Source organism: Triplophysa dalaica, chromosome 6 (genome assembly GCF_015846415.1).
Source record: "Triplophysa dalaica isolate WHDGS20190420 chromosome 6, ASM1584641v1, whole genome shotgun sequence".
NCBI lineage: Eukaryota > Metazoa > Chordata > Actinopteri > Cypriniformes > Nemacheilidae > Triplophysa > Triplophysa dalaica.
The window spans coordinates 19,457,077-19,481,087 of NC_079547.1; the positions used below are offsets into that span (position 1 = coordinate 19,457,077).

The window sequence follows — 24,011 nt, forward strand, 5'->3', positions numbered from 1 at the left end:
AATTCCAAATTAAGCTTGCAAGATCAAATACCTTAACATTTTACAGTTCAAATATATTTTTAATGATTTGTTAAAAAAGGAACACATTTTACAACAGTTTAAACAAAATAAATAACACACGATTATAGAACAAATAAATACCTCAATTTTCCCCAAATAAGATCGCCCAAGTACAATAAAAAATAGAAAGTTGTTCTTGGATATAGTTGCCATCGAATGCTGATAGAATGCACAATAACCACATATTTCAACTTGATATGGATCTATACATACAGAACAAGTTGAGACGTTTTGTATTTCTGCCACACAGTTGGGACTGTTTGTTGTATGGCATACTGGTGGTATAACGCCATGTCTATGTGTTAACCATTGGCGGTAGTAGTTGAATCTTGATTGTGTCAACTCTTGCAGCATGGCAGATCATAGTGGGCTTCTGCTTGTTTAGTTTCACAGACAGAGAAGAAATGCGCCTCTCAAGCTGCAAAAACATCATAAAACTCATAAATAAATGAAATCAGGAAAGTAATGGTCCTGCATACACATTAGACCCAAACATGAGTCATTAGACCTCTGAGGCAGTGATGACAAGCTTAAAATTAAAAAGTAAACTCTTATGAAGTCACTAACATAATAAAGGATTTAATATCAAGAATTTACAATATTTGCATTATAAAATTTTCATTATAACGCATCGTAAAACTATGTGGAGTAGGGGGTTAGGCAATCGTCTGAAAACCCCTCACAGATGGTTTTGAGTATGAGATTTATGTTTACATTGTTTCTACCAAAATATGCGTGTTAAATGTGAACCACCGGTGTGCAAAAAAGCAGCCAAAAGACTCTCATCCTCTCATTTCATGTACCTTTACTGATAAGTGTGAGAGAGAAAGACTGATACCTCATTTAATTCCTTTAATATGTTTTCTCTTTCCTCGGGTTCTCCCTCAATGCCTGTTGTTTGGAGCCAGTTTCTCAAGACCTTCTGGAGCTGACGCCATGCACTAAAGATACATACACAGTATTATGGAGAATCACAAAATGGCAACGATAAAGATTCCTTTTGTTCTTATTTACCACAAAAGCACATACAGAAATATATTCACTCTGAACTTGAGCAGACAGACATTTTCACAAGATTCAAAGCCAGGATTTCTTGAGTTTTTTTTTTTTTTAAGAATAATTACCCACTTTAATTGATACACCAGACAAACACTGCAGAATTGTCTATTCACAGGTCTGATGCAAAAACAGTTCCTGTATTACAACACAATTTTTTTTCCAAATATAGTAGATGCGTCTTTTAGCATGATACTTTCACTTCATGCATTTGCAAATAATTTGAAAATATTTGGGAAGAAATCTGACTATAAATCTTAAGGAATAATACCCAAATTTAGAAAGTGAACAATAATTCTTAATATTGTACATTTGTTCACACTTACTGTAGCTGTTTTCTGTCTTGTTGATATCTTTGCATTTCCATTCTAATATCTAACAGCTCTTTAGTGAGGTTTTGAGTTTGCTCTGAGTCTATTTCTAAATCCAAAGCCTCTTCTTCCTCGTTCTCCTCTTCCTCTGGTGCTCTTTTATATACACCTACAACCAGGGAGACAATGAGGATTCTCAATGTTTAAAACTACTTAAGAACTCTTAAGAACATAAAAGAATGTATTTTTTGTTTATTTACCTTTTGGAGTCAAAAATCCAGATCCAAGTGAAGGTTCCATATTGCTTAAACTTGTTTTCTGTAAGAAATAATACATTAAAATATATATCAATCTTTAAATTAATGGTTTGTCCTATAAGGAAGAAAAACATTTTAAGTGAAATGCTCTCTTAAATCTCATAACTTTCTGTTGCTTATTTCCCTTGACATTGTAATTTCTTTCATATCTTAGAAATTACATTAAAACACTTATTTTATTGGGGATTTTTGCACAATGAATAATTATTCTTGAAGCTTTACTGATTACCTTGCCATGTATTTTCCTGACAGTAAATGAAGAAGGAGGCAGCAGTATGTCATGGCTGGTAGTAACAATATATCCTGGAGGATCAGTTTTGAGGGGCATGATTTTAGGGTTTAGTGCTGATGTATGTGGCTCCAGTGGATTATGGGTAACAGGGACTGAGATAAATGAAGTGAGAAAAGGAGAATTCTTTGAAGAGAGTGAGGCAAACTCTTTCCCTCCTACAGATGACCTCTGACTACTGGAGCACCAAAGAAAAAAAAAAGTTTACTATTTGAACATTGTTTAAGAACAGGCATGTTTGAATGAACAAAGAAGTGTGTAAGTGTACTATACCTTTTGATCTTGGAGTGCTGTAGCAGAAGTTTGGCTGGGGACTGGTGAAGATCATCTGGTCTCCTTGGTTGTAGTCTAGCTGCTCGAACCAGCAACCTGTAGACACGAATTTTTCATATATTTGGAAAAATCAATAATTAAACAATATAAATTGTATGATGATGCAATAAGAATGGCCTTCACTCACAGCTGGTTGATGATTGAGTCTTTTTGGTTCCCCTCTGCTGCTTGGGTCCTGATTGGGCAGGGGGCGGGACTAGGGGTTTGGTCCTCAAGCAGAAAGAAAGACACACTCTTCTTGGGGTGGCTGTCTTTGGACACTATAGTTTTACTTTCGGTAGGCTTACACAGTGCCTTCTGCTTCCATCTTATGGCACACCGCCTTACCACTTCCTGTATCCTCCGACAACTCTATATTTTGAATGCAGTTGTAATGATTCAACGTTTTTTAACTTGCTTATAAATGACAAACAGGAAACAGACCGAACCTGTTCAAAGCTGTGCATGGCCATATTTGTTGAGAAAGCGCTCATGTGTGCCGTGTGCGTGAGGATGTGTGTGACACCCTCTCTCAACAGTTCATCCCTGTAAAACTGTGCTGCCTCTGCCAATCGCTTTTGCTTCCTGTGACGGTCTGCAATCCAGAGCCGCCACGCGGAAAACACCTGAAAACATAGAGACCAACATGATCACATCACATCATTTAAAGGGGTCATATGACAAGGCTAAAACTAATATTATCGTTGGTTTTAGATATGATATACTGGTTCAAAAACGCTGTATTTCCCAAATAACATGCATGTTTTTATCTCCTCTTTGCCCCACATCTCTGAAACGCGCAGATTTTTTACAAAGCTCATCGTTTTGAAAAGCGGGTGTGCTATGATTGGCCAGTTAACCGGTGCGAATTGATTGGTCGAATACTCCAAGCGTGTGACTGAAGTGTAATGTCTCTTACCATATAAGGAACATCAGGTTCCAAAGCAATTGTACTGACAGGTACGGCCACCTTACTTGCGTATACATTTGGGTGGTCTTAGTCAAATCCTGAACTGACGTAGATTTGTGGAGGTGTGGTAAAACGTGGCGTTTCAGGCAGGTCTGGGTGAGCATTCGCTTTTAGAAAGAATGCATCTTTTGTTCCGACACTTTAATTGTACGTATCTAATACATGCATGGGCAATTTATAACACACCAAAGACATAGAAAAACACGTGTTCGCACCATATGACCCCTTTAAGACAATGCAAATACATGCAATCTGATTTATCCCTGACATGATATAATGCTGTAATCTGACCTTGCCCTGCAGGTTAAGAGACCAATGCCACAGCGAGGTCTCTGTTAGCTCCGCCTCTCTTCTTCTGCTCTGCAGCTGTGTGTAAAACATTCACATTCAGACACAAATTAAAATACAGAGACTTCAAAGAGAGACGAAATTCATCCAGCCTTAAAAATGACAACAGCTGGAGCTCATTCAAAATAAGTAAGGCCATATAAAAGAGCTTTCATATCATAAATACACCTAAAATTTCAACTTTTGAACTAACAGTTTGTAATTTCTTCCCCCACAGCAGCACCGAAAAAAAATGAGAAAAAATGAGATTATTTGAGCTATTCAACACTTCATACCTTTGTCTTCCAGGAGACAAAAAAGCGCTCACAAATCCTCAATCTGCGAATCTCAAAGCTTCTGTCTTTCATGACCTGACACACAATCATACATATTTATATCAATGATGTCAAAATGAAAAAGGACTACAATAAAATGTACTGTATCTAGACATGCAGAGCTGGAATCGTACCTGATAGTTTTTGTGATGGTCAATATAAATCCTCCATGTGCTCAGGACTCTTTTACCCAGGGTTCTGCTGTAGTGTCTTCTTGCTCTCTCATTCGCCAATCTTTCACTCTTCACCTCCCTGCTACGTTCTCTCCATCTCCTCAAAACCACCTGTGTGCGCACTAACAGTGCACAAACAATACTGACACTGCATTTCATCAATCATATCCGTAGTACAGATCTTTTCCGAACATACAGGAATCTAATTTATAGTTTAAGTAAACATACAACGAACAATGAGATTAATATAACAATGAGTACATTTATTCAGATGTGTCTGTGCTTGTCTCAGCGCTTCCTCCTGTTGGTGGCGGTGCAGAATTGCAGTTACTGTTTTCTGTCGCCATGCCAGAAACACCTATGAATAAAAAATGACATCACACACCTAAAAATCTAAACTTTTAAATTATTTAATAAGTATTTGAGTAGACTATGGCACTGTCATAGCATTGAATAAATAACTGTCTTATATAAGAAATAATCTTGATATTTGTACCTGAGACAAAAGGTTGTTTTGATAGAAGCACTGCACTTTGATTTCCTTCTTTTTCTCCTCCATCAAATGTGACACGTTTGCTTTCCACAGACAGAACATTTTTCTGAAAATCGCACAAAAAAATTAATAAAAGTTTGTAAATCTATCAAATCACACACTTTGACAAAATACCTGAGTAGGTGCTGCTGATGTTCCTTGTAGCGGCATTCCACATCTTGTTTGATCAACTGAGTCTGCGAATGATACCGCTGTACACATGCACACAAACCTTTAACATCTTTTTCTGTTATTCCTATTAATACTTTTTTCATGTATGCATCTATATATTTTGTCATCTTATTGTTACAATTTTGTTAGCATACTGTAGTCTGTGCGTTTTTGAGTTTTCGTAATTTTGTTTCCATACCCTCCAACCTTCTAGAGTATTTCTGAGCAGTCTGCTTTGAAAATGTTCCTCCATTTGTGCAAATCTTTTCCCCTTCTGTCTTCTGTGATCTACATACTGTAACAAAACAAGCTCATGTTTATCTTAGACAATATTTCATAACAACTGCACAATTTTCATCCTTCGGGTGTTTTCTGAGTTTAGCTTTACTCGTACCTGATGCCAGTCCGTCATGGCTCTCCTAAGACACTGTTGTTTATCATGACCCTCTGCCTGCTCGAAATGTCTCTGACTGATAGAAAAAAATATTATTGAACAAAACTTCAGATGTAGGTTCATCTATATAATTTAGCAAAGATTAATCTTAGCCACACCTGATCTGTACGGTTGTGACAACATTTCCCCATTGTTTCAGAGCCTTGCGTAGCAGAGTTTGCGTGTAAAGCGAGTTCGCTTGTTCATGTTTGGATCTCTCTTCTCTGCGCTGTATAGCTCTGTCAGACCACTTAGACCAGGCGTGAGCAACACACGTATACTCGTTATGCAAGATAGCCTATGAGAAACATACAAACTGCTGAGTAAGTGATACAATGCACAACCATCCTTCAACATTTTGTGATGACAAATAAGAGTTTTGCTGGATTAGTATTTTACAAAGCATTTCCTTATATGCTATACTGTATGTGGTTATTTATGTGACATATATATATATATATATATATATGCAAAAAATGAAAAGTGAAAGATATACAGTGCATCCGGAAAGTGTTCACAGTGCTTCACTTTTTCCACATTTAGTTATGTTATAGCCTTATTCCAAAATGGGTTCAATTCATTATTTTCCTCAAAATTCTACAAACAATACTACGTAATGACAACTTGAAAGAAGTTTGTTGGAAATCTTTGCAAATTTATTAAAAATAAAAAACATACATGTACATAAGTATACACAGCCTTTGCTCAATACTTTGTTTAAGCACCTTTGGCACCAATTACAGCCTCAAGTCCTCTTGAGTATGATGCTACAAGCTTGTCACACCTATTTTTGGGCAGTTTCTCCCATTCTTCTTTGCAGGACCTCTCAAGCTCCATCAGTTAGGTTCACAGCCATTTTCAGTTGTCCTGTAGCCACTCCTTTGATATCTTGGCAGTGTGCTTAGGTCATTGTCCTGTTGGAAGATGAACCTTCGCCCCAGTCTGAGGTCCAGAGCCTGGTCTCCTCCATACATGACACTTGCTATTCTTTTATCAGAACAGATAATTTTGTTTCTCATGGTCTCAGAGTCATTCAGGTACCTTTTGGCAACCTCCAGGCGGGCTGTCATGTGCCTTTTACTGAGGAGTGGCCTCTGTCTGGCCACTCTGCCATACAGGCCTGATTGTTGGAGTGCTGCAGGGATGGTTGTTCTTCTGGAAGGTTCTGTCTCGGAGGTCTACACACAATTCCTTGGACTTTAAGGAATGAAACCAATCAAGTTGTAGAAACATCTCAAGGAAGATCACTGGAAACTGGATGCACCTCAGCTTTGAGTGTCATGGCCAAAGCTGTGAATATTTATGTACATGTGCATTTTTCGTTTTTTTATTTTTAATACATTTGCTGAGTACAAACTTCTTTCACGTTGTCATGGCTGTAACATAACAAAATGTGGAAAAAGTGATGTGCTGTGAATACTTTCCAGAATCCAGATGCACTGTATGTATATGAAGGGCAAGTTTACAGTTCTTTCGGCTAGTCTGTGATCTCTCTGTAGCTCCAGATTTCTCCACCAGGTGTAAAATGCAGAACCACAAGTCTGTTGCCTATATAGAAAAAATGTAGATTCTCAATACAGTACAAACAGAAACTACCTACATATTATAATCACAGATACTTACTTGTAATGTTGTTTGGCAGCATCTTTTCTTTGTCGTTTCTCTGCCCGTTGTGCTGTAAACTCCATCCAAGAGTTTATACATTGTGGGAGAGCACGTCTGGCAAAGCAAGCGTCAGCACGTGAATCCAAATCCTATCCAAATTCATACACAAAGAGATCAAACATCATGATGGAATTTTTCAAAATGATCTTAACTATTAATGAAAGAAAACAATTAGTTTATATAAAAAGCAAAATATGCCTATATAGGTTTTAGCTAAGATAGTGTAATGGTAAAATATTTGATTTAGATTAGTAAAGTCTGGCACTACCTGCATCTGTTTATGCTGCATAAGCCGATCTTTCCAATGATAAAGGCAAACTCTCAACACAGAGATCCTGTTAAATATTTAAAACTGTTAAACAAATTATATCTTACACAAATACATGTTTGTTAGTAAACGAATATGCAGTATTTATAGTTTTCTGTATATAACATATATAACTCAAACTACGCATTGACTAACTTGTGACGAGTTTGTGCAATGCTCATCTTAGGCTGTAAGCTTTGATCTTCCGCCTGATCCAGACGCAGCTGCCACGCTTTCCAACATCTCACCAACAACTACAGTTTAAGGCATGTTTTAAAGATAATTTTGCAGCTTGATTTGAACCAAATTCTGAAAGTACATTGTCATGCTCTTACAATGTGATGATGATGCTGGACACTAATATTTTTGTTGATGCGCCAAGTTTTACTCTGTGTGACATTTAGGGCCAAGCCTTTCAACCCCAAACGCTAAAAGGAAACACAAAGGTGATCGTAATCATACACAATACAAACAACAAAAACATGATAATGCTTTTAACAAAATTTACGACTAACCAAAAGACTGAAATGACGGTATTGCAAGGCAACCTTTTCCTTCTTAGCCTTTTGTGAGCACAGACTAACATCTGTGTGTCAACTCAGGAAAACATCATATAGTTGATACAGTTAGCTTTTTTTGTGTTTAAATGCAAACTAAAGTAGTAATGTGATGTGGAAATCTGTACAAGCAAAGATACATTGTTTCCAGTGTGCGAGAACCAGACGTTGGGATCCGTGCTGTGCCAGTATGTCTGCTTTCTGGTCTCTCTCCTTCTCAGCATGCCTGGATTGAAGAACCTTGTGCCACACACACCAATACTTCTTCAGCACTGAGATACACCATGCATCCTGAGCAACCGCTGCATCACAGCAAACAATATACATTCATATTCATCATAAACTGAATTCAAGAGACACCCAGACTAAACCCATGAATGGTACCTGTTCTCTTGTTCTTATCCTGCCTGTTCTGTATGTGTCTAATCCATCCATGCAAGGCATGTTTTTGCAACTGATGGCAATAGTGATGATGAGCTTTGGACTCTTTTTCCTTCAGAGCACATGCATGTTTTATCCTCTCTCTCCAGTTCTCCCATGCCTGTGAAGAACAGCAATGTTTGATGTCATTCAAGTTAGATGTTACATTCACATGCACACTCATACTCACTCTGCTTTGTACTGTGTGAGCCCAGTGTTGTAAGGCGAGATCTTCTTGATGGTACTCCACATCCCTGTGCTGTAGGGCAGCATGCCAACCCATCCAAACCCACCTTAATAACCAACATATATGCACACACAAGGAAAAATTATTTCACATCATTGCTATCTTGCATGCAGGACACTATTTTTTTCCGTTTTTACACATGCAAGAATGCAGTTTATATATTTATCACATACATAACTATCTAATGACAATAATAGTGTCTAGGAGCCATCAAGGTTGCATTGAGGAAAAGCTCACTTCTGTACAGCAAGTCTTTTGTGCCGTTCTGCTGTCTCTCGCATCTTGTGTTTCATGCGACACATGTCCACATACATCTCCCAGCCATTCAACACATGACACAGTTTGTGTCTCATCTCTGCAGCACAGTTCACAATTTTCAAGTTTATGTAAATCATTGCAATTTTTTTTTTTAATTTAAAATAAAATCTGTATCTACTGTGTGGGTACGAAAATATTAGAAGAAACCCAGTCCACATACCAAAGTGGATTGCGAGCTGTAGTTTCTTTTTTTCTTCTCTCTGCACAGCCACATGTTTCTGCCAGGCCTGAAATGTTTTGCTATATAGCATATACCTTCATGAAGAGGCAAAATAAGAGGAAGAAACCATGAGTTTATCACTTAGGTCTTAGCTAATAAAAGCAAGGCTTAGTTGGAGTGACAACTGACAACAATATTTGCCTTACAGCAATTATGAAAATCTATAAATTATAAGAAAAAATTGTAACTGGTCAGACTTACATATAATGACAGCCAGCTCTAATGTTGAGTGTCCATTCCCTTCTTGCTTGCCACCACTCATCTTTCCAAGCTCCTAATGTTTTTTTTAAGACCACTTTACGGTAGTGAGATCTAAATAAATAGATTTTTCTCTGAAATAGTTTGGAGCAGCATTAAATGACAGTATTGCAGTAATGCATACGAATTATATAGGCTACTATATGTGTATACAGCTACCTGGCTTGTGATGTTGTTATTCGTCCAAACGTCTTTTGTATCCAAAGGTGAAGGAACTTTCGAGCCAGGTGCCTTACAATCCAAAGCAACATTCCCATTTAATGACTTTCACAAAATACAAATTGACGTTGGCATTAATATATAATATTGTGTAAGTTACCTTATCCTCAGTTCTTTAAGTCTGCCTCCGCGGTTCCAAGTATATCCTACCCGGTAAGTGTTTTTGCGTGTCGGTGTTTTACGTGACAGGGTTTTCTCAACACCACTGGACAACTTTTTTGCACCCTTTGCTCTTGCCGTGTGCATCGTTGAAAAATCACGCAAAAGTTTCCTTCAATTCCTCACCGAGGGTTTACAAAATGTGATTGAGTTAACTGGTCAATGTAAAGTCATTTGGTTAACGTTCAGGGATTTCTAGATTTTACTTAACTCAGTCAAAGTAACAAATTATAAATGTAAAGCTGTCATCTCGGTTGTACCTGAATGACAAAGAACAACAAACCATAACTGCCGCTCGTCTATGTTGCATAGACATACTTCCGGTACATCCTGTCATAATAAAAGTCAAAAAATAAAATATACCGTAATCGTGTGTAGTAATGTAATGTACTGTACCATAATCACTGTATCCCAATTTGCACTAATGCGTTTATATCAGTGATTACTGAGTTAGGTTTAGATAAGTCAATGAACTGAATTAAATTGTCAAGTCCTGTTATCTCTACCAGTAACTGAGCTGAAACTGCATGCTTGGGTATTGTTCATGACTTTGACGTACATAAAACATTAGTTTTTCATTCAGCCTCATGCCTCAGTCACCACAGTCCACATCTAGATAAGTGTGTTGTGTGTACGAAGTCCCTAGTGTGAAAGTTTCCTGATAACTTTGGAAATCTTTAGACACATACAATCAGTATTAGCTTGAAAATAACCATTTTTTACATGTTGTGCCACTTTCTGTACTATTTTGCAAAGAACGTAGTAAAGTCAGCTAGGTGTTGATGTGTTATTTTAAAAAACATCTGCACCAGATGGAGCAATGATTAAAAACCTCATCCCTCCCTTCCCTTTATTGCGTCTATCCAGTTTTCTTCACTTCTGCCAAGACTCTGCAGCATCCTGTCACAGTAGATTGCTCTTGTTTTTTATATCAAATTATCATTATGTATTTATTACCTGTTTTTTATTCAATATAAAATTATAATTTTAAAACAGCAATAATTAAAAATAAAACAACAATAATGTTTTGTCGTCTAAATACTGTTTTTATAAGACACACTACATGATTTGACACAATACAAACATTTTGTGTAATCCATAAAAAAACTGAAATATTTTAATATTTAAATAGGTCCATGTACATATTTTTTTTTATGAGTAAAAATACACAGAATGTGTGTTACCAATACAATTTCTTTGTTCTTTTGTTTATGTAACAATATAAATTTACACACTTACGTAGCGCATAAAAACATGTATATGAAAACTAAACAAATGAATATGCAAGTAAATCAATTTATTTGCAAGTGTGATGGCCCAAGAACAGCGCTGTGTCTCGATCAAGCTCCCTTGCTACCGAGATCGTGAATATATCGTGTACACGGGTCCGGGGACTGCAAGGACCCTGATTCCCTTCTCATTGAGGCACCGTTCACATTTTCATGTGACGTGACTGCTTAAGCGATACTTCACACCTGGTATTCATCAACCGGCAAAACCGACATCTCTGACTTTATTTAGTAAATACTGGTTAAAGTACATATGAGAAACACTTTCATTATTCTGTTACTTAACGGTGCACAAATCCAGTCGATGATTAAATTATACTGTTGTGTAGCCTGCCTGTCAAGCAACGTTTGTTTATACATATTTGTATAAACAAATTTGTCTTTTCAAAAGCAACATAGCGTTTCATGAAGTTCATGGAGTTGGCTCCAACGATTTCGGTTTGAAACGTCTTCAAAAGTTGTCACGTGATTTCCGGTATGGGAACATTGGAAGCGTCGATGCTCCCTGGTTTCTGCGGTTTATTGTTGAAAATTTTAGGGATCGACTGTTTCAGTGCACTGGATGGATTTTACGCATGAGAAAGCCCTTAAAATGGCTGACTCCCTGATCAGTGCCCTGACTACTGAACAAGGGATCTTGATTGACACACAGCCCAAAACTGATGAGCGTTTTAAATATTGTCACGTGACTACAATTTACAATAGGTGGCCAAATCGATTGCCTGAAATCAATTCCTGCTTTAATCAACTGCTGACCCTAGTAAACCCCATTTCGCTAAATATACAATTATAAAGTCTCAGTCTAATGCTCGGTATGTATTATTGAAAAGAACAATAAGATGTAAGTGATGGTTTCTTAAGATTTTAGGAAAGGCGTCATTAGACGCTATATAATCGTTGATTGGGGCCTCCCTCAGAACCAGTAAGAGATCTGAAGAAATTCGCCGCTCTGCTACTGAACAGAGACGAAAGAGAGAGCTTAGAGAAAGTACCCCGAGGTACTTTGGTGGTAGCCGTCGGTCTACGAGCTTAATTTAAGATCTAGAACGCGGTTATCTGTGGGACTTGATTCTAACGTAACCAGGTTAAAGGGAACTAACGCGCTTTATTAGCTTTTTCGGCTTTTTGAGTGCTGATGAGTTCCCTAGCCCGCTAACCTGATTCATTAGCTCAGAAACAAACGCAAATAAACACAGGATGTGTCGTTACGTTACGTTTTAACCTATTTTGTGTTTATTCTCGAAGGCAAATGCAGGAATTCAAATAAGGGGCGCAAACAGAGCCGTTTGTTCACACGAAATGAATTAAATCCTCGGCGTCGGCTTTTTGAGTTTAGCCATTTGGCTAATGAAGCCCATCTCTTGTCAGTTCGCGAGGAAATCGAGTCCTGCCAAGATTGCGGTGAAATCAAGTCAACAGATAACCTTTATTTTTTGGGCCGGTATCTTGTTTGAAATCTGGACTGACTGCAGCATCTCTTGTAACGTTAGTTTGGTGTAGGACAGGTAGCCAGCAGCTAGCTGAGGTATCCAGGCGGGAGGGAGAAGGTGCTGTGACACCGTTTCTAATAACAGGTGAGTTAAGGGTTTTCAGAAACGTGCTTGACTTCCTTATACCTGATAAATCAATGTGTAGTTTCTGGGTTAGTTACCTTAATGTTATTGTATCAAGCTGTTTAGCTTTTTGTAGTTTCCTGTCTGTCTGCCTCGTCATATGCTAACAGAGGCTCTCAGATTACATAGGAGCAATACATTAAACCAGCTTCACGTCGCAACTCGTTTTAAATCTCAATTTAATGAAGTTCAAATAGTCATTAGCGGATTTGTATAAGGCTCGTTTAAGATGAGCCTGTTTAATTCCCCCATTACAGAGTTGCTTTGTTTTGGATTTTGATATGTAGTTTAATATTTTGCAGTGTTTTTTTTTTTTAACTGGCTTTAAAGGACCACTGCATCATTTATCACTGTAAATTAACTACACAACTACTCATCCACAGGTGGCCATAGTGTCTGATATTGGAACTTCGCTTATTTCACCATCCACCGGAGTCATGGAGAAGGATGAAAATGGTGAAACCATGGTGGAGACAATAAAGGACTCCGTAGCAACCTCTGCCTATAGGTATTCCAAGGTGAGAAAAATGGATTAAAGGCGTAATGTCACATTTAAGAAACACGATCTTCAATAACTATTAATATCTTGTTTTGTTTTTGTTGTCGTAAAGCAAAATAAACAAATGATGTTGGCGGACAGTTTTATATATGTGTAATATTACACAAATATATGTGTAAACGTGGTGAAAAGGTCTAATTTAAACATAAGACCACAGCAACACTAATTCAGTTCTCATAACTCCGGGCTAGTTGACTGGTGTCCCTCAGAGTCAAGTGCGGCCCTGGCCCACCTTCCCACACTTCAGCCTCTCGTCAAAGTTCTCGTCCAATCAAATACGCTTTGTCTGAAGAGTCTCGCCCCCTTCACTTTGAGGTCTGCGGAAGCGGCACCTCAAATCAGCCACTTGTTTGCACATTTATTAAGTCCTACATGGTGAACGATGCATGATGCACTAGGTTGGGGATGATCCAGACAGTGTAAACATTAAAATTAAAGTCTTAGTTTCGTTAGTGTCACACCAGCAGTTGGACGCAAGTTTCCTCCGGTACAGAGACATGATACCACAGACCTGATCATACTTGCAAATCCGCTAAGAAAACACAACATATCTGACTTCAGTCTACACAGAATATTGAATGTTCAGTCGCTATGGAAGAGATCAGACAACAGTTAAAACAAGGTTCAAATAACACCTCACTGGTCCCCCTTTTCTTTTCACCACTGTGGCTATTACGCTGTTAAATGCAGCTTTGCCAGGCTGATCATGTGCCGTAAACGAAACGCTATTGTTCATTATAAAAGGGGGTAGGAGCACCTCCATATATCTCGCGCGCTCTGCAATTTTCAATCAAAATTACGTCAACACATCAAATAATGGTTTGTGTTCCAAGGCATTGCAGAGGGGCTTTTAATGTTACATACAACGTTATAATCTGCAATCAACAGCCCCAGGCATTTGGATTACACATGCTATAGATCATGTTCCAAAATGCGTCTAGTGCCCTTGAAGGTAAAGGGTACACTGTGTGAACAGTTTTCTCCGATAAGGGAAAAACTGTTGTTTTAATTTGTGCATTTATGATTTTAAACGGCTATATTTATGAAAACAGCTGTTCATCTCCCTCCAGACCTTGCACTTCAAAGGTTCTGCCCCTCCAAGTGCGTGGGGCACATGAATGTGATTGGAATTTACCCAAAGATGCCATAATTGAGTTCAGTTTCTTGCACAGATCAATTGATTCGCTTTAAAGACGCCAGTTTAATGTCACAATGGGCAGTGATTACATATGTGCTGAATGTATTGGCCTTTTTGGATTATTGACTTTACTTTCATTAGGCAAATTCTATAAATATCTTGTTGAAAAACATATATAAAACCAAATACTTGGTGCAATATGTGTGTGCATGTTTTAATATGACATAAGAAACGGCAACAAAAACAGAAACAAATGCAATAAATAACAGAAATACAAAATAACAGAAGAAATTCGATATGGTAAAAAAATGGCCTGCATCTTGTTTATACTTTTGGAATCTGGCCCGCAAAGTATGAAGACTCCTTTTATAACTTGAGGTTATAGTTTCTATTAGTAGAACAAATGTGAAATGTTGGGAATAGTCAAATGTTTTTTCTCAAAGCAAGCAGTGAAAGTTTTTAGCTTCTATAGCCCATCAGTTCTGATGGTTTGGATCCTGTCAATTAAACTTGAAAGCCTTGCAAAAAGGCTGTATTTGCAGAATGGGCTGTAAGACAAATATTAGACCTGATAACAAAACCACAACTTGCAAATAAGACCTAAAAAATGGTCTAACAGGTTAATAAAAACTCAATGTTGGGGCCAATAGACTCATGGCCAGCTCTCAATAAATAGCGCGACTGAAGGAGTCGAACATGGCCACGTTCTACACCTGGTTCGAGGTTGAATGCAAGTTTCATTCCTCTCTTTGCTTTGCACTTTGCTGTCAAACCCAAAAAAGGGATTATGGCAAGTAACAAATTGTGTTTCAGATGTAAAGTGTTCACGTATGTAATTTTAAGGGATGGTTAGCCCAAAAATTTAAATTCTTTCATCATTTATTCGCCCTCTTGTCATCACTTTCTATCGCAGAACACAAAATATATTTTGGAGAAAGTTGGGAACCGAACAGGACTGTACCCATTTACTTTTATTGTATGTACACAAAGTGAATGGGGTCCAGTTAAAAACATTTTTCAAAATACCTTTTTTTGTTCTGCGAAAGTCATGCAGGTTTAAATGACAAAATGGTAAGTAACAAAATATGAATGCTGTCATTATTTAATGTTAATACATTGCTAATGTCAAGTAATTGAGATTTTCAAATTGATAATCAAATGTCTGTTTTGCAGGAAGAGCTTTTGGAAATCAAAGAATTGCCAGTTTCAAATGAGAGGCCAGACTGTCTATCAGTGAATATGACAGGTGAACTTCCTTATTTGGAATTTAATTCTTAATGTGACACCATATCTGCATAAAGAGCTTAAGCAAAAAACTTTTTTTGGGGTTCTGTAAATTTTCTTCCATACAGCTAAACATCAGTAATTTTTGACAAAGGAGTAGTTCCTTCTAAAATTTTAATTTAACGATAATTCACTCACCCTCATGTTATACAAGATGTCTGTGAGCTTTCCTTAAAAGCCTCAATTTGATTTCGATTGAATGAACACACATATGGCTTGTATGACATGACGGTGAGTGAATCATCTTGCAATTTTAAAGTGAACTACTCCTTTCACCATTTTTTGGTCTAGTTTATTTTTTATCTGTAGTCTTGTAGCACTTGTAGTTCTCATGCTTGTATACAACAGTCATTGACTTAAATGAGCTAATTTGCTGAAAGTATTGTAGTTACTAACATTACTTTGTATTTCTTCCTAATAGTGACGGGGTCTGGGACCCTGAAAAATGGCATGCCTCCCTATATCCCTCCTCAGAAAACAACTGTCCTGCTGAAGGATACAAGAAAGACTTTATAGATGATAGAGTTCCACTAAAACGCAGAATTGGGGGTAAAAACAATTTGCTACTAAAAGGTTGCAGGATGCAGTTTTGTCTTTTGTTTTTCAACTTAAAGCTTTGTGCTGCAGATCCTAGGGAACGTGTTAAAGATGACGATCTGGAGGTGGTCCTTAGTCCACAGCGTCGTAGTTTCGGTGGTGGTTGTCAAGTGGCACCCACTGCCATCCCTCGACGTCCCATCAGCCCTTTGGAGAACAAAGAGAACGAATCTCTTCGGCTGGGTGGTACACGCCGCATAGGAAGCGGCCGCATCATGGCATCACGTGTGTTCGAGAGGGAAGTGCGAGTTGAAAAGGAGAGGGAACGAGACCGAGACAGAGACCGTGACCGTGAATTCAAGGACAAAAGATTCAGGGTATTGAGCAAAGGACCTACTACTTGCTAATTTTTTCTTTTAGGATGTTTTAGGTTTCTGAATGTCTTTGTCTGTGTCCTGGTTCAGAGAGACTTTGGGGACAAAAGAGTGTTTAGTGAAAGGAGAAGAAATGACTCCTATGCCGAAGAGGAACCAGAATGGTTTTCTGGTGGGCCCACCAGTCAGTCCGAGACCATTGAGCTTATTGGTTTTGATGACAAGATCTTGGAGGATGACAGAAGGAGAACCAAACGCTCCAGGAAGAAGCCAGAATCCGTCAGAGAAGGTGTGTGATAATACTAACTAATTTTGTTAGCTTATATGGAAAAACTAACAAAATCTATATACAAATACATGTATATAGTTATACAAAATGTATAGATCTATGCATGACAAGTGCCTAGTTAGCATACAAAATATATGTCTCAGGATGCTCAAGATAAATCTTTCTCTTACAGTTGATTGTAATGGTGGGTTGGACCCTGGGGTGGTTCAAGAATCAGGAGCTGATCAAGAAGTCCCACATGCAGAGGTTCTTCCAGAGCAACCCCCTGGAGAATTTGACTTCAATGAGTTCTTCAACCTTGAAAAGACCATGCCTGGCCTGGCTTCGGTAAGATATGGGGAGCACTGCATGCTTTATCAGGGTGCTGGGCACAATATTTAAAGGGTGAGGAAATAATCTAAACACGTATAAGGTTCTTTGGTTTGAGTTTTAAAGGTCTATCAAAAGCTTCTTAAACTTTCCTTAAATTTCCCTTGGTCTTATCCATTGGTCTGTTACATTTGTTTACCATCTTGAAATGAGCTGAGCAACTTCATCACAGTCTAATGTTGTTTCTTCCTACAAGTTCTTTGCTTGTCAGTGAACAAAAATGCCTGTAAAATGAATTCATGTAACCGCAAGTGGTTGGACATTCGTGAATTGTGGAATATTACGAAGGTTGGGATTCATATCTGTTGCGTTATTTAGGGGAACTTTGCACTGAAATTTGCAGTTGTGCATCAGGCTCTTTGTTGGTTTATATGGAAAGTTCCATGTGATACAAATTTATGCCCATCTTGCTCATAAGGGTTGTATTAGGCTAGGCACAAGTCCTTTGTAAATAAATTAAAAGGGTATTTTGATTGGTCCTAAATTACGATTTTCTTATGAATTGTGTGGAGAATGCAAGCATTCTCCAAAACGCCAATTTTTCACCCCATTGCTTTAAGCCGCCTGCAGACACTCCTCACGTAAGTGTCATCCACTCCACCGTTTCCTGGTCTTCTATGCTATGACACGCGGTCTAACTGTTCTTCTCTTTCCAGATGATTGAGGACGTTCTTGGGGAGGGTCCGGTCTCAGCCAGCCGCTTCAGCCGTTGGTTTTCTAATAACCCAATGAAAAGTCCAGCAGGCAGCCGATCTAGCAGTCTACGTTCTACCCCTCACGAAGAGCTTGAGAGACTAGCAGGTAAATGTGTTCGAGTCTGGTTTGTCTGGAGAATGCTCTCTTTGGCCGGAATTGGGGATGAATGTACTAATGTTATTGATGTGTTTCAGTTCTTGATCCTCAAACAGGTGCACTAAATCCAGGGTTGTCCCAGTTTTTCACCCCGATTCCTTCAGCGGAACATAAGGAGAAAGTTGACATTCTGGAGCTGCTTCATAAGGCCAATATCGACCTGAAACCGCTACTGTCCAATTTAAATGTCAACAAGGCTCGACTAAAGGAGAGCAGTAAGTGTCATTTTATAGTAAAATGCCGTGATTTAACTGTACATATGACGGCACTGTGATGACTGTGAATTTGGTTGTCTTCAAACTTAAATATTGAAATATAAACTGAAATGAAGCAAATATTGTCCCTTAAAGTAAATTTTGGACATTTGAACAAATATTCCTGCCATAAGACCTATTGGCCTTTTGTGACTTTTCATCTGACATTGTTTAATATTGCCCTCTTTGACAGTTGTTTGTTTTTCCTGTGTGCCCTGTTGTAGCAAACTCGGGGGTGGTGTTGTCTCTAGAGGAGGTGGAGGTGGGTCTGAAGGGACTGAAAGTTCAGCCTGAACCCGCTCAACCGCTACCTCAGAGGCAGTTGAGCGGAGGAGGCGGTACTCCCTTCATGGCGGAGCACCTTGAAGAGGCTCTCACAGGAGGAGCTGGAGGTGTGACAAAATCGCGGGACCCTGACATGTCTGCGTTTAACAAGTTGGTGAGCTCCATGAAGGCAAGTGGAACCCTGCCCACCCACCCCAAAGCCAGCGGGAGCAATGTGAGTGTGCCGCCACGATTGCGCTTGCATGTTTGTGTATGCACTTCCTGCATGCAGTCCAGTGTCAGGTAAAGCTGCATGCGCGAGGTTGAAACAAGCTGGGTGAACAATGCAAAGTGACTGTATTCAAAGCTGATGCATTTTGCATGCAATGCAAGTCGCTGGCTAGTTAGTCTGGGGTAAAAGTGCTGTCGTGTTGCCGTTTAATTTAACCAGTGATGGGCATAAATTTGTATTTGCTAGTTGTGGTTGAATTTTAAATGTCAGAGAACTTTTGCATCATTGGTGAGGGTCCTGTTCATTTTAGCAAGTATGCTGTCAGAGGCTTTGTTTGCTATCAGGCTAGTGCTTTTTAACACTTGTGTAGATGCTATTAGGGTTCAGGTGACAAATTGATGGACCAGATGGTGTATGTGGAATTACATGTTGTTTGATTTCCATAACTCTATTACAAAGTCCTTACAATCCACTTTTGACCACATTCTTGTTCAGTTACAACAGCAATCAGTGGATCCTCTTGTGCCCTTACGTGAGGCCCAGGTACCTGCTCCTCAGCAGAAAAACATCTTTCAGGTGATCTGTCAAAGTTTTACTGTTTGTCATGTTAAATGAATGTTCCAGATACAACATTCATATCTTTCAACAGCTTTTAGTAGTTTTTCTTTCACTTCCAAAATTATCTTGACTCGTGTTTAAGTTTTTTGTTATTTTATGCTCACACAGATAGAAAACTCCCACTTATGTGAATTTGCTTACCCTCATGACATCCCAGATGAATGACCTTAGTTCTTATATGAAGCTCATTGATTCTTTCGTGTCTGTCAAAGTGGTCACATGACAGCAAGTCACGAGGCACAAAAGTGGATTTATATAGTGTCGTGCTGCCATTTATTTAATTTGGAAGTTTTAGCGTTGTGTGGCCAAGGCATTTTACTACTTTTATCTATCTCTTGTGCTTTAGGAATTGTTTGTGCCATCTCATGGTCCTGTTCCTGCCTCTGTGCCTGGCCTCATGCACCACCGCGCTTCTCCCCCACTTTTCCCACAGAGATCTCCTATACCAGACTTTTATCAAGGAATGCCACCTGTAACCGGTAAGAACCCTGTATGAAACATTTTAAAATTTATTCTTGTTTGTTGTATGTTGTGAATAATACAGAATGTGTTATCTTGTTTGAAAATCTGTAGTTTGGTTTTAAGGGATGTAGTATTTCATTAAGCAGTATGTTTACTTTCCCATCCTACATTGTGTTCTTGGTACATCAGGGTTCCCAGCTGGTTCACAGACTGTGTTGGATCAAATTCCAGACTTTCTTCGGGCCAGGACAACACCACAGGTTATTGGTCTTTGACAATGTTACAATGAAACGACATCAGAGCATCTACAGATTTCATTTCGAGAACAATTCTATATTGGTTGTTTTGTTCAATGGCGCTAAATCCTTTGTTCATAGATGAGAGCTTTGCAGATGGGAGTGGACCAGGCCAGTCTGGAAGCTTTATTCCACCAGGATCTGGCCGTACATAATCACCCACAGTACAGCTACAACAAACACGCTCCAGACAAGTTGTATCGCAACAGGTACTTTGAACCTATAGCAGGTTTCTTGAATCATTGAGCCATTTTATAATCTTCAGTTGAATCCAAATATATTTTCAGATTTTACACTAAAAAGTGATGCTGAAAAGAAATGTCCCGTGGATTTCATTCAATTTAATAAAATGACAATGACTGATTTGTGTGCATTTCATCTTTTTTTTGAGACAACCAAGGATGACTTGTTCTCCTGTGCCTCACATACCTGGCCGGACCTCACCTACAGTTACTAGTGTGGTGAGTTAAATTTATGAAAACAGATTTTTTACTCATAAGGCATAAGTTGATCCAAAAATAAATGTAAACATTGTACTAGGGTTGTTCCGAGCGACGATACTCAGAAATCGGCGATACCGGATTCCTTGGACTGTAGTTCGCTGTTTGCCAATATATGTTGCAAATTAATATTACAAACGTGCATTGCGCATTTCTTTGCAAGAGAGCTTGCAATGCACGTGTCTAATGCTTTCCTTGCCCCAGAAAGAGTTTGTAATGTGCTGGGTTTAAGTTTTCAGCACGCAATAGGGCTTGTGATGCGCGTTGCTCTGGCTTTTCCTTGCAGGAATTCCTATGCCTAAAGAGTTTTAAACCAGCGCACGAGTTGTTCCTGTTTGGCAATCAAGTAATAACAGTTCACGGTGGCATCAAGGACGCATTGGGATTTATAATATTGACTTGCAGCAAGTTTACTTTCATTCGTTTAAAAGTTTGTGGTGGGAAGTAACAATGTTGCCAACTGCACTGACCTTACACTCTGATAGAATGATAATTTCAGTCACACATGAGCATTTTCTAGCCTCATAAGTTTCTGTTTTGTCAAAAATCCTGCTTGTCATAGATACATGCATAAATTGCCCCGCTCCTGTATCGGTGATCCACAGAGTGGCGATGGAACAATCTGAATATAGAGAATATCGCCCAACACTACATTGTACGACTGTGTATGAAACAAACTAACCCATATTGTAGATATTTGACCTGACAGTAGTACCATGTGTGCATTTGAGCAATGTTTAAAGGTTTTTTCACCCTGCAGTTGTCTGCATCTTTCACTCCCACCTCTGTGATCAAAAAAATGTACGAGTCAAAAGAGAAAAGTCGTGATGATCCTGGGAGCCGACCAGGAAGCAAAGAGGAGACTGTGAACTCTCATAGTTCTCAGGAGGGTACGGCACAATGCATACAGGACACTCCAAGTGACCAGAGTGGCTCCGAATTTTCTTTTGTTCTATTGCTTATTTTATAACCCGACTATATCTTCATAGATGGCCCTGCATCACCCAGTTCGTTTCTTGAAGATGTGGACACAAGTGGACCTCGGACTGGTGGGGTAAAGGCATGCTCCACCCCTGTACCTTCCCAGAATCGTCATTGTAAAGACTCAGACAGACCAAGACCTCCTTCCACAACCGGCCACCACACTCCAACCATGTTGTCCCCTGGACCCTCCTCTCCTTTTCCCAGACCCCAGATGTACCCGGTCCCTCTGCTTCCCCACGTCCCCTTGGTCAGACCTCCACCCCAGCTTCACCCCAGTGTGATGCAGAGGATGCTGGTTCAGGGCATTCAGCCTCAGCTTGGACCTCCGTTGTTGCAGACAGGTTGGTGATTGATCATGAGCAGATTATCAACTTATTTGCAGATTTTCCATAATGAGTTATTTGAATACTAAAATTGTTAATATTTCTCTGCATGAGCAGGCATGTTTCCTCAGACTGTAGACCTGTCTCAGCTCCAGGGTCTGCCCCCTGCCCTCTTAGGGCAACCTCTGTATCCTCTTGGTCCTGCAGGGCATCCACTTATGGCCCCCAGAGCTGCTGGCCCAAACATACAGTTAGCAGTCCTGCAGCAACAGCTTCAACAACAGCAGAGACCCAGTAAGTACAGTTGAGGGGCAGTTGGCCCACATGGGTTTTTAAATGGATCATTTGATGTTTCTGTTCCAAGGTGTTTATCGCGTTATGCCACATACATTGATAAATTAAGTGAAGTGATGCATGTGACCTGCAACAACATAAATGCTTTTTTGTGTATATTATAGATTAGTTGAACTGTAATGATTATAATGTATTTCTTATGATCTCATGACATATTGCCTGATATAGCCATCTAACACTCTTTTATCTGTGTACATTACGTATGTCTAAAGATAAATTATTTGTAGAGCAAGTGTTCTTTTTCTACACAGATATGCATATCGGTCCATCAGGCCAGTCACAGAACCACGGTCCCCATAGGACACACCACTCCCAGCGAAGAGGGGGCAGCCCTACTCTGGGCCTGGCGAAGTGGTTTGGCTCTGACATGCTACAGCAGCCCCTCCCTTCCATGCCTTCAGCTAAAGTGATCAGTGTTGATGAGCTCGAGTTCCGCCAGTGACGACATCCTGTAGCCATCCAAGCAGGAGTTGAGACACACCTTCCCTTCCCCACTGCCCTCTAGTTGGAGAGATGTGAACTTTGATTTCTATCATTATGTACAGATGACTGAGCCCCGCTATTTTTTTTGTGCTCTGTCTTGCAGTTAAAGTTTTTTTCGAAGGCCTAAAAGTTAATATGACATAAGGGAAAAGACGAGTTCTGGACCTTATTTAGTTTCCTGCCGCTTTTGTCAAGTAATGTAGTTTCTCTTGGTTTTTCTTGTTTTTGACTGATTCATACAGTTAAGAAAGTAAATAATGTATAGGCCTGAGTTGTACAGACTATGGGAATAGACTTCTTTTTCCACGTTGTACATAGATTTTTTTTTTCCTGTCTGTATGTGGGGAAGGTTTATCCTGCTTCGAGGCAATGAAAAGTTTTTCTTTGTCAAGTCACAATATTCCACAGTTCCCATCGCAGTTTGATCTGTGTGGAAAAGGGCTGCACAGAGGTTGGAATGGAGACGTCAGCATGTGTGGCGATTTAATGCATCGCTGATCCAGAGATAAATGCCCTTGAAACTTGGCTGGAATACTAAAGCAACAATGTTCTGTAAGAACAGGGCCCAGGGACACTCTTCCACCCAAGAAGTGATTGCTAGATGTGCCTTTTTTTTTTTTTTTTTTTAAGAAACCCCACCCCACATCCCCCCTCTAGCCAGTCTTCTTAGGATACGAGAAGCACTGCTCTGAATCACATTTGTTTTAGGGTGGCTGGGGTTGGAAATTAAGTATGTGCTATTAATTAAAAAGCACAGATAGTTAAAGTTGGAAAAAATTTAATAAAAAATCATTCACATAAAAAAACTGACTCTTTACTTAAGTGGTTCTTTAATAGGTGTGGATTGCAACTCATATTTTGTATTTTAGAGGCAGGTATTATCTTAAAACAGGACAAGGCCTTAGTTAAATTAGGATATTGAAGTTGTTTTAAAACGCACTTAATAAACGAACATGACTGTGTGCATTTTGTCGATCGAGATGCCTCTAATATTTAAGTTAGTCTTCGACTAGCCTAAAGGCCTGGTCTGGGAAACTGTCCCTTAAAGGGATAGACTTTTCATTTTTGGGTAGACTATTATGAATTGTTAATTCTCAAATTGTTCTAACCCTGTATAAATTTTTGTTCTGTTGAACACGAAGATATTTGGATGAATGTTAACAACTGTGATTTCTGAGGCACCATTGACAACCGTAGTAGACAATTCTTGTATATTTTTTGTTCTGTTAAACATTTTTTTTTGAAGCAAACCGTTCTGGGGCACCTTTGACTTTTTTTTTT

General features: G+C 39.0%; 2 protein-coding genes across 3 annotated transcripts; one reads left to right on the forward strand and one right to left on the reverse strand.

Moving 5' to 3' along the window:
* Window positions 1–38: 38 nt before the first annotated feature.
* sfi1 (SFI1 centrin binding protein) lies at window positions 39–9,947 on the reverse strand. Of its 2 annotated transcripts, none has more exons than XM_056751614.1 (31): window positions 9,598–9,947; window positions 9,438–9,509; window positions 9,222–9,332; window positions 8,961–9,055; window positions 8,720–8,837; window positions 8,426–8,528; window positions 8,200–8,356; window positions 7,956–8,117; window positions 7,774–7,844; window positions 7,594–7,686; window positions 7,415–7,512; window positions 7,220–7,286; window positions 6,910–7,040; window positions 6,753–6,834; window positions 5,406–5,584; window positions 5,248–5,323; window positions 5,053–5,148; window positions 4,818–4,894; window positions 4,647–4,749; window positions 4,412–4,508; window positions 4,112–4,272; window positions 3,939–4,013; window positions 3,607–3,681; window positions 2,795–2,971; window positions 2,494–2,717; window positions 2,307–2,402; window positions 1,974–2,208; window positions 1,688–1,745; window positions 1,443–1,596; window positions 899–1,001; window positions 39–478 (listed from the first exon to the last, which is right to left on the reverse strand). In XM_056751614.1, exons 1-31 carry the CDS (start codon window positions 9,741–9,743, stop codon window positions 356–358), a joined length of 3,615 nt encoding a protein of 1,204 aa, XP_056607592.1. In that variant the 5' UTR covers window positions 9,744–9,947; the 3' UTR covers window positions 39–355. The 2 variants fall into 2 exon arrangements, with proteins under 2 accessions (XP_056607592.1, XP_056607591.1); XM_056751613.1 differs by having other exon boundaries at window positions 1,974–2,211.
* A 1,909-nt stretch (window positions 9,948–11,856) lies between these two features.
* On the forward strand, window positions 11,857–23,515 carry eif4enif1 (eukaryotic translation initiation factor 4E nuclear import factor 1). The gene is given in 20 exon segments (XM_056751635.1): window positions 11,857–12,519; window positions 12,942–13,076; window positions 15,429–15,486; window positions 15,489–15,501; window positions 15,961–16,088; window positions 16,167–16,453; window positions 16,541–16,739; window positions 16,912–17,066; window positions 17,765–17,909; window positions 17,999–18,175; window positions 18,439–18,713; window positions 19,206–19,286; window positions 19,675–19,807; window positions 19,980–20,050; window positions 20,168–20,295; window positions 20,478–20,547; window positions 21,347–21,476; window positions 21,576–21,911; window positions 22,011–22,187; window positions 22,499–23,515. Coding segments are annotated over 19 exon segments (2,835 nt in total). The 5' UTR covers window positions 11,857–12,519; window positions 12,942–12,995; the 3' UTR covers window positions 22,690–23,515.
* The last annotated feature ends 496 nt before the right edge of the window (window positions 23,516–24,011 follow it).

Coding starts and splice junctions, on each gene's coding strand:
- sfi1 (XM_056751613.1), bottom strand. CDS start 9,743: ATGCACACGGCAAGAGCAAAGGGTGCAAAAAAGTTGTCCAGTGGTGTT. Junction 7,513..7,593: donor TCCAGCATCATCATCACATT/GTAAGAGCATGA, acceptor CTTAAACTGTAG/TTGTTGGTGAGATGTTGGAA. Junction 4,895..5,052: donor ATACTCTAGAAGGTTGGAGG/GTATGGAAACAA, acceptor GCATGTGTACAG/CGGTATCATTCGCAGACTCA.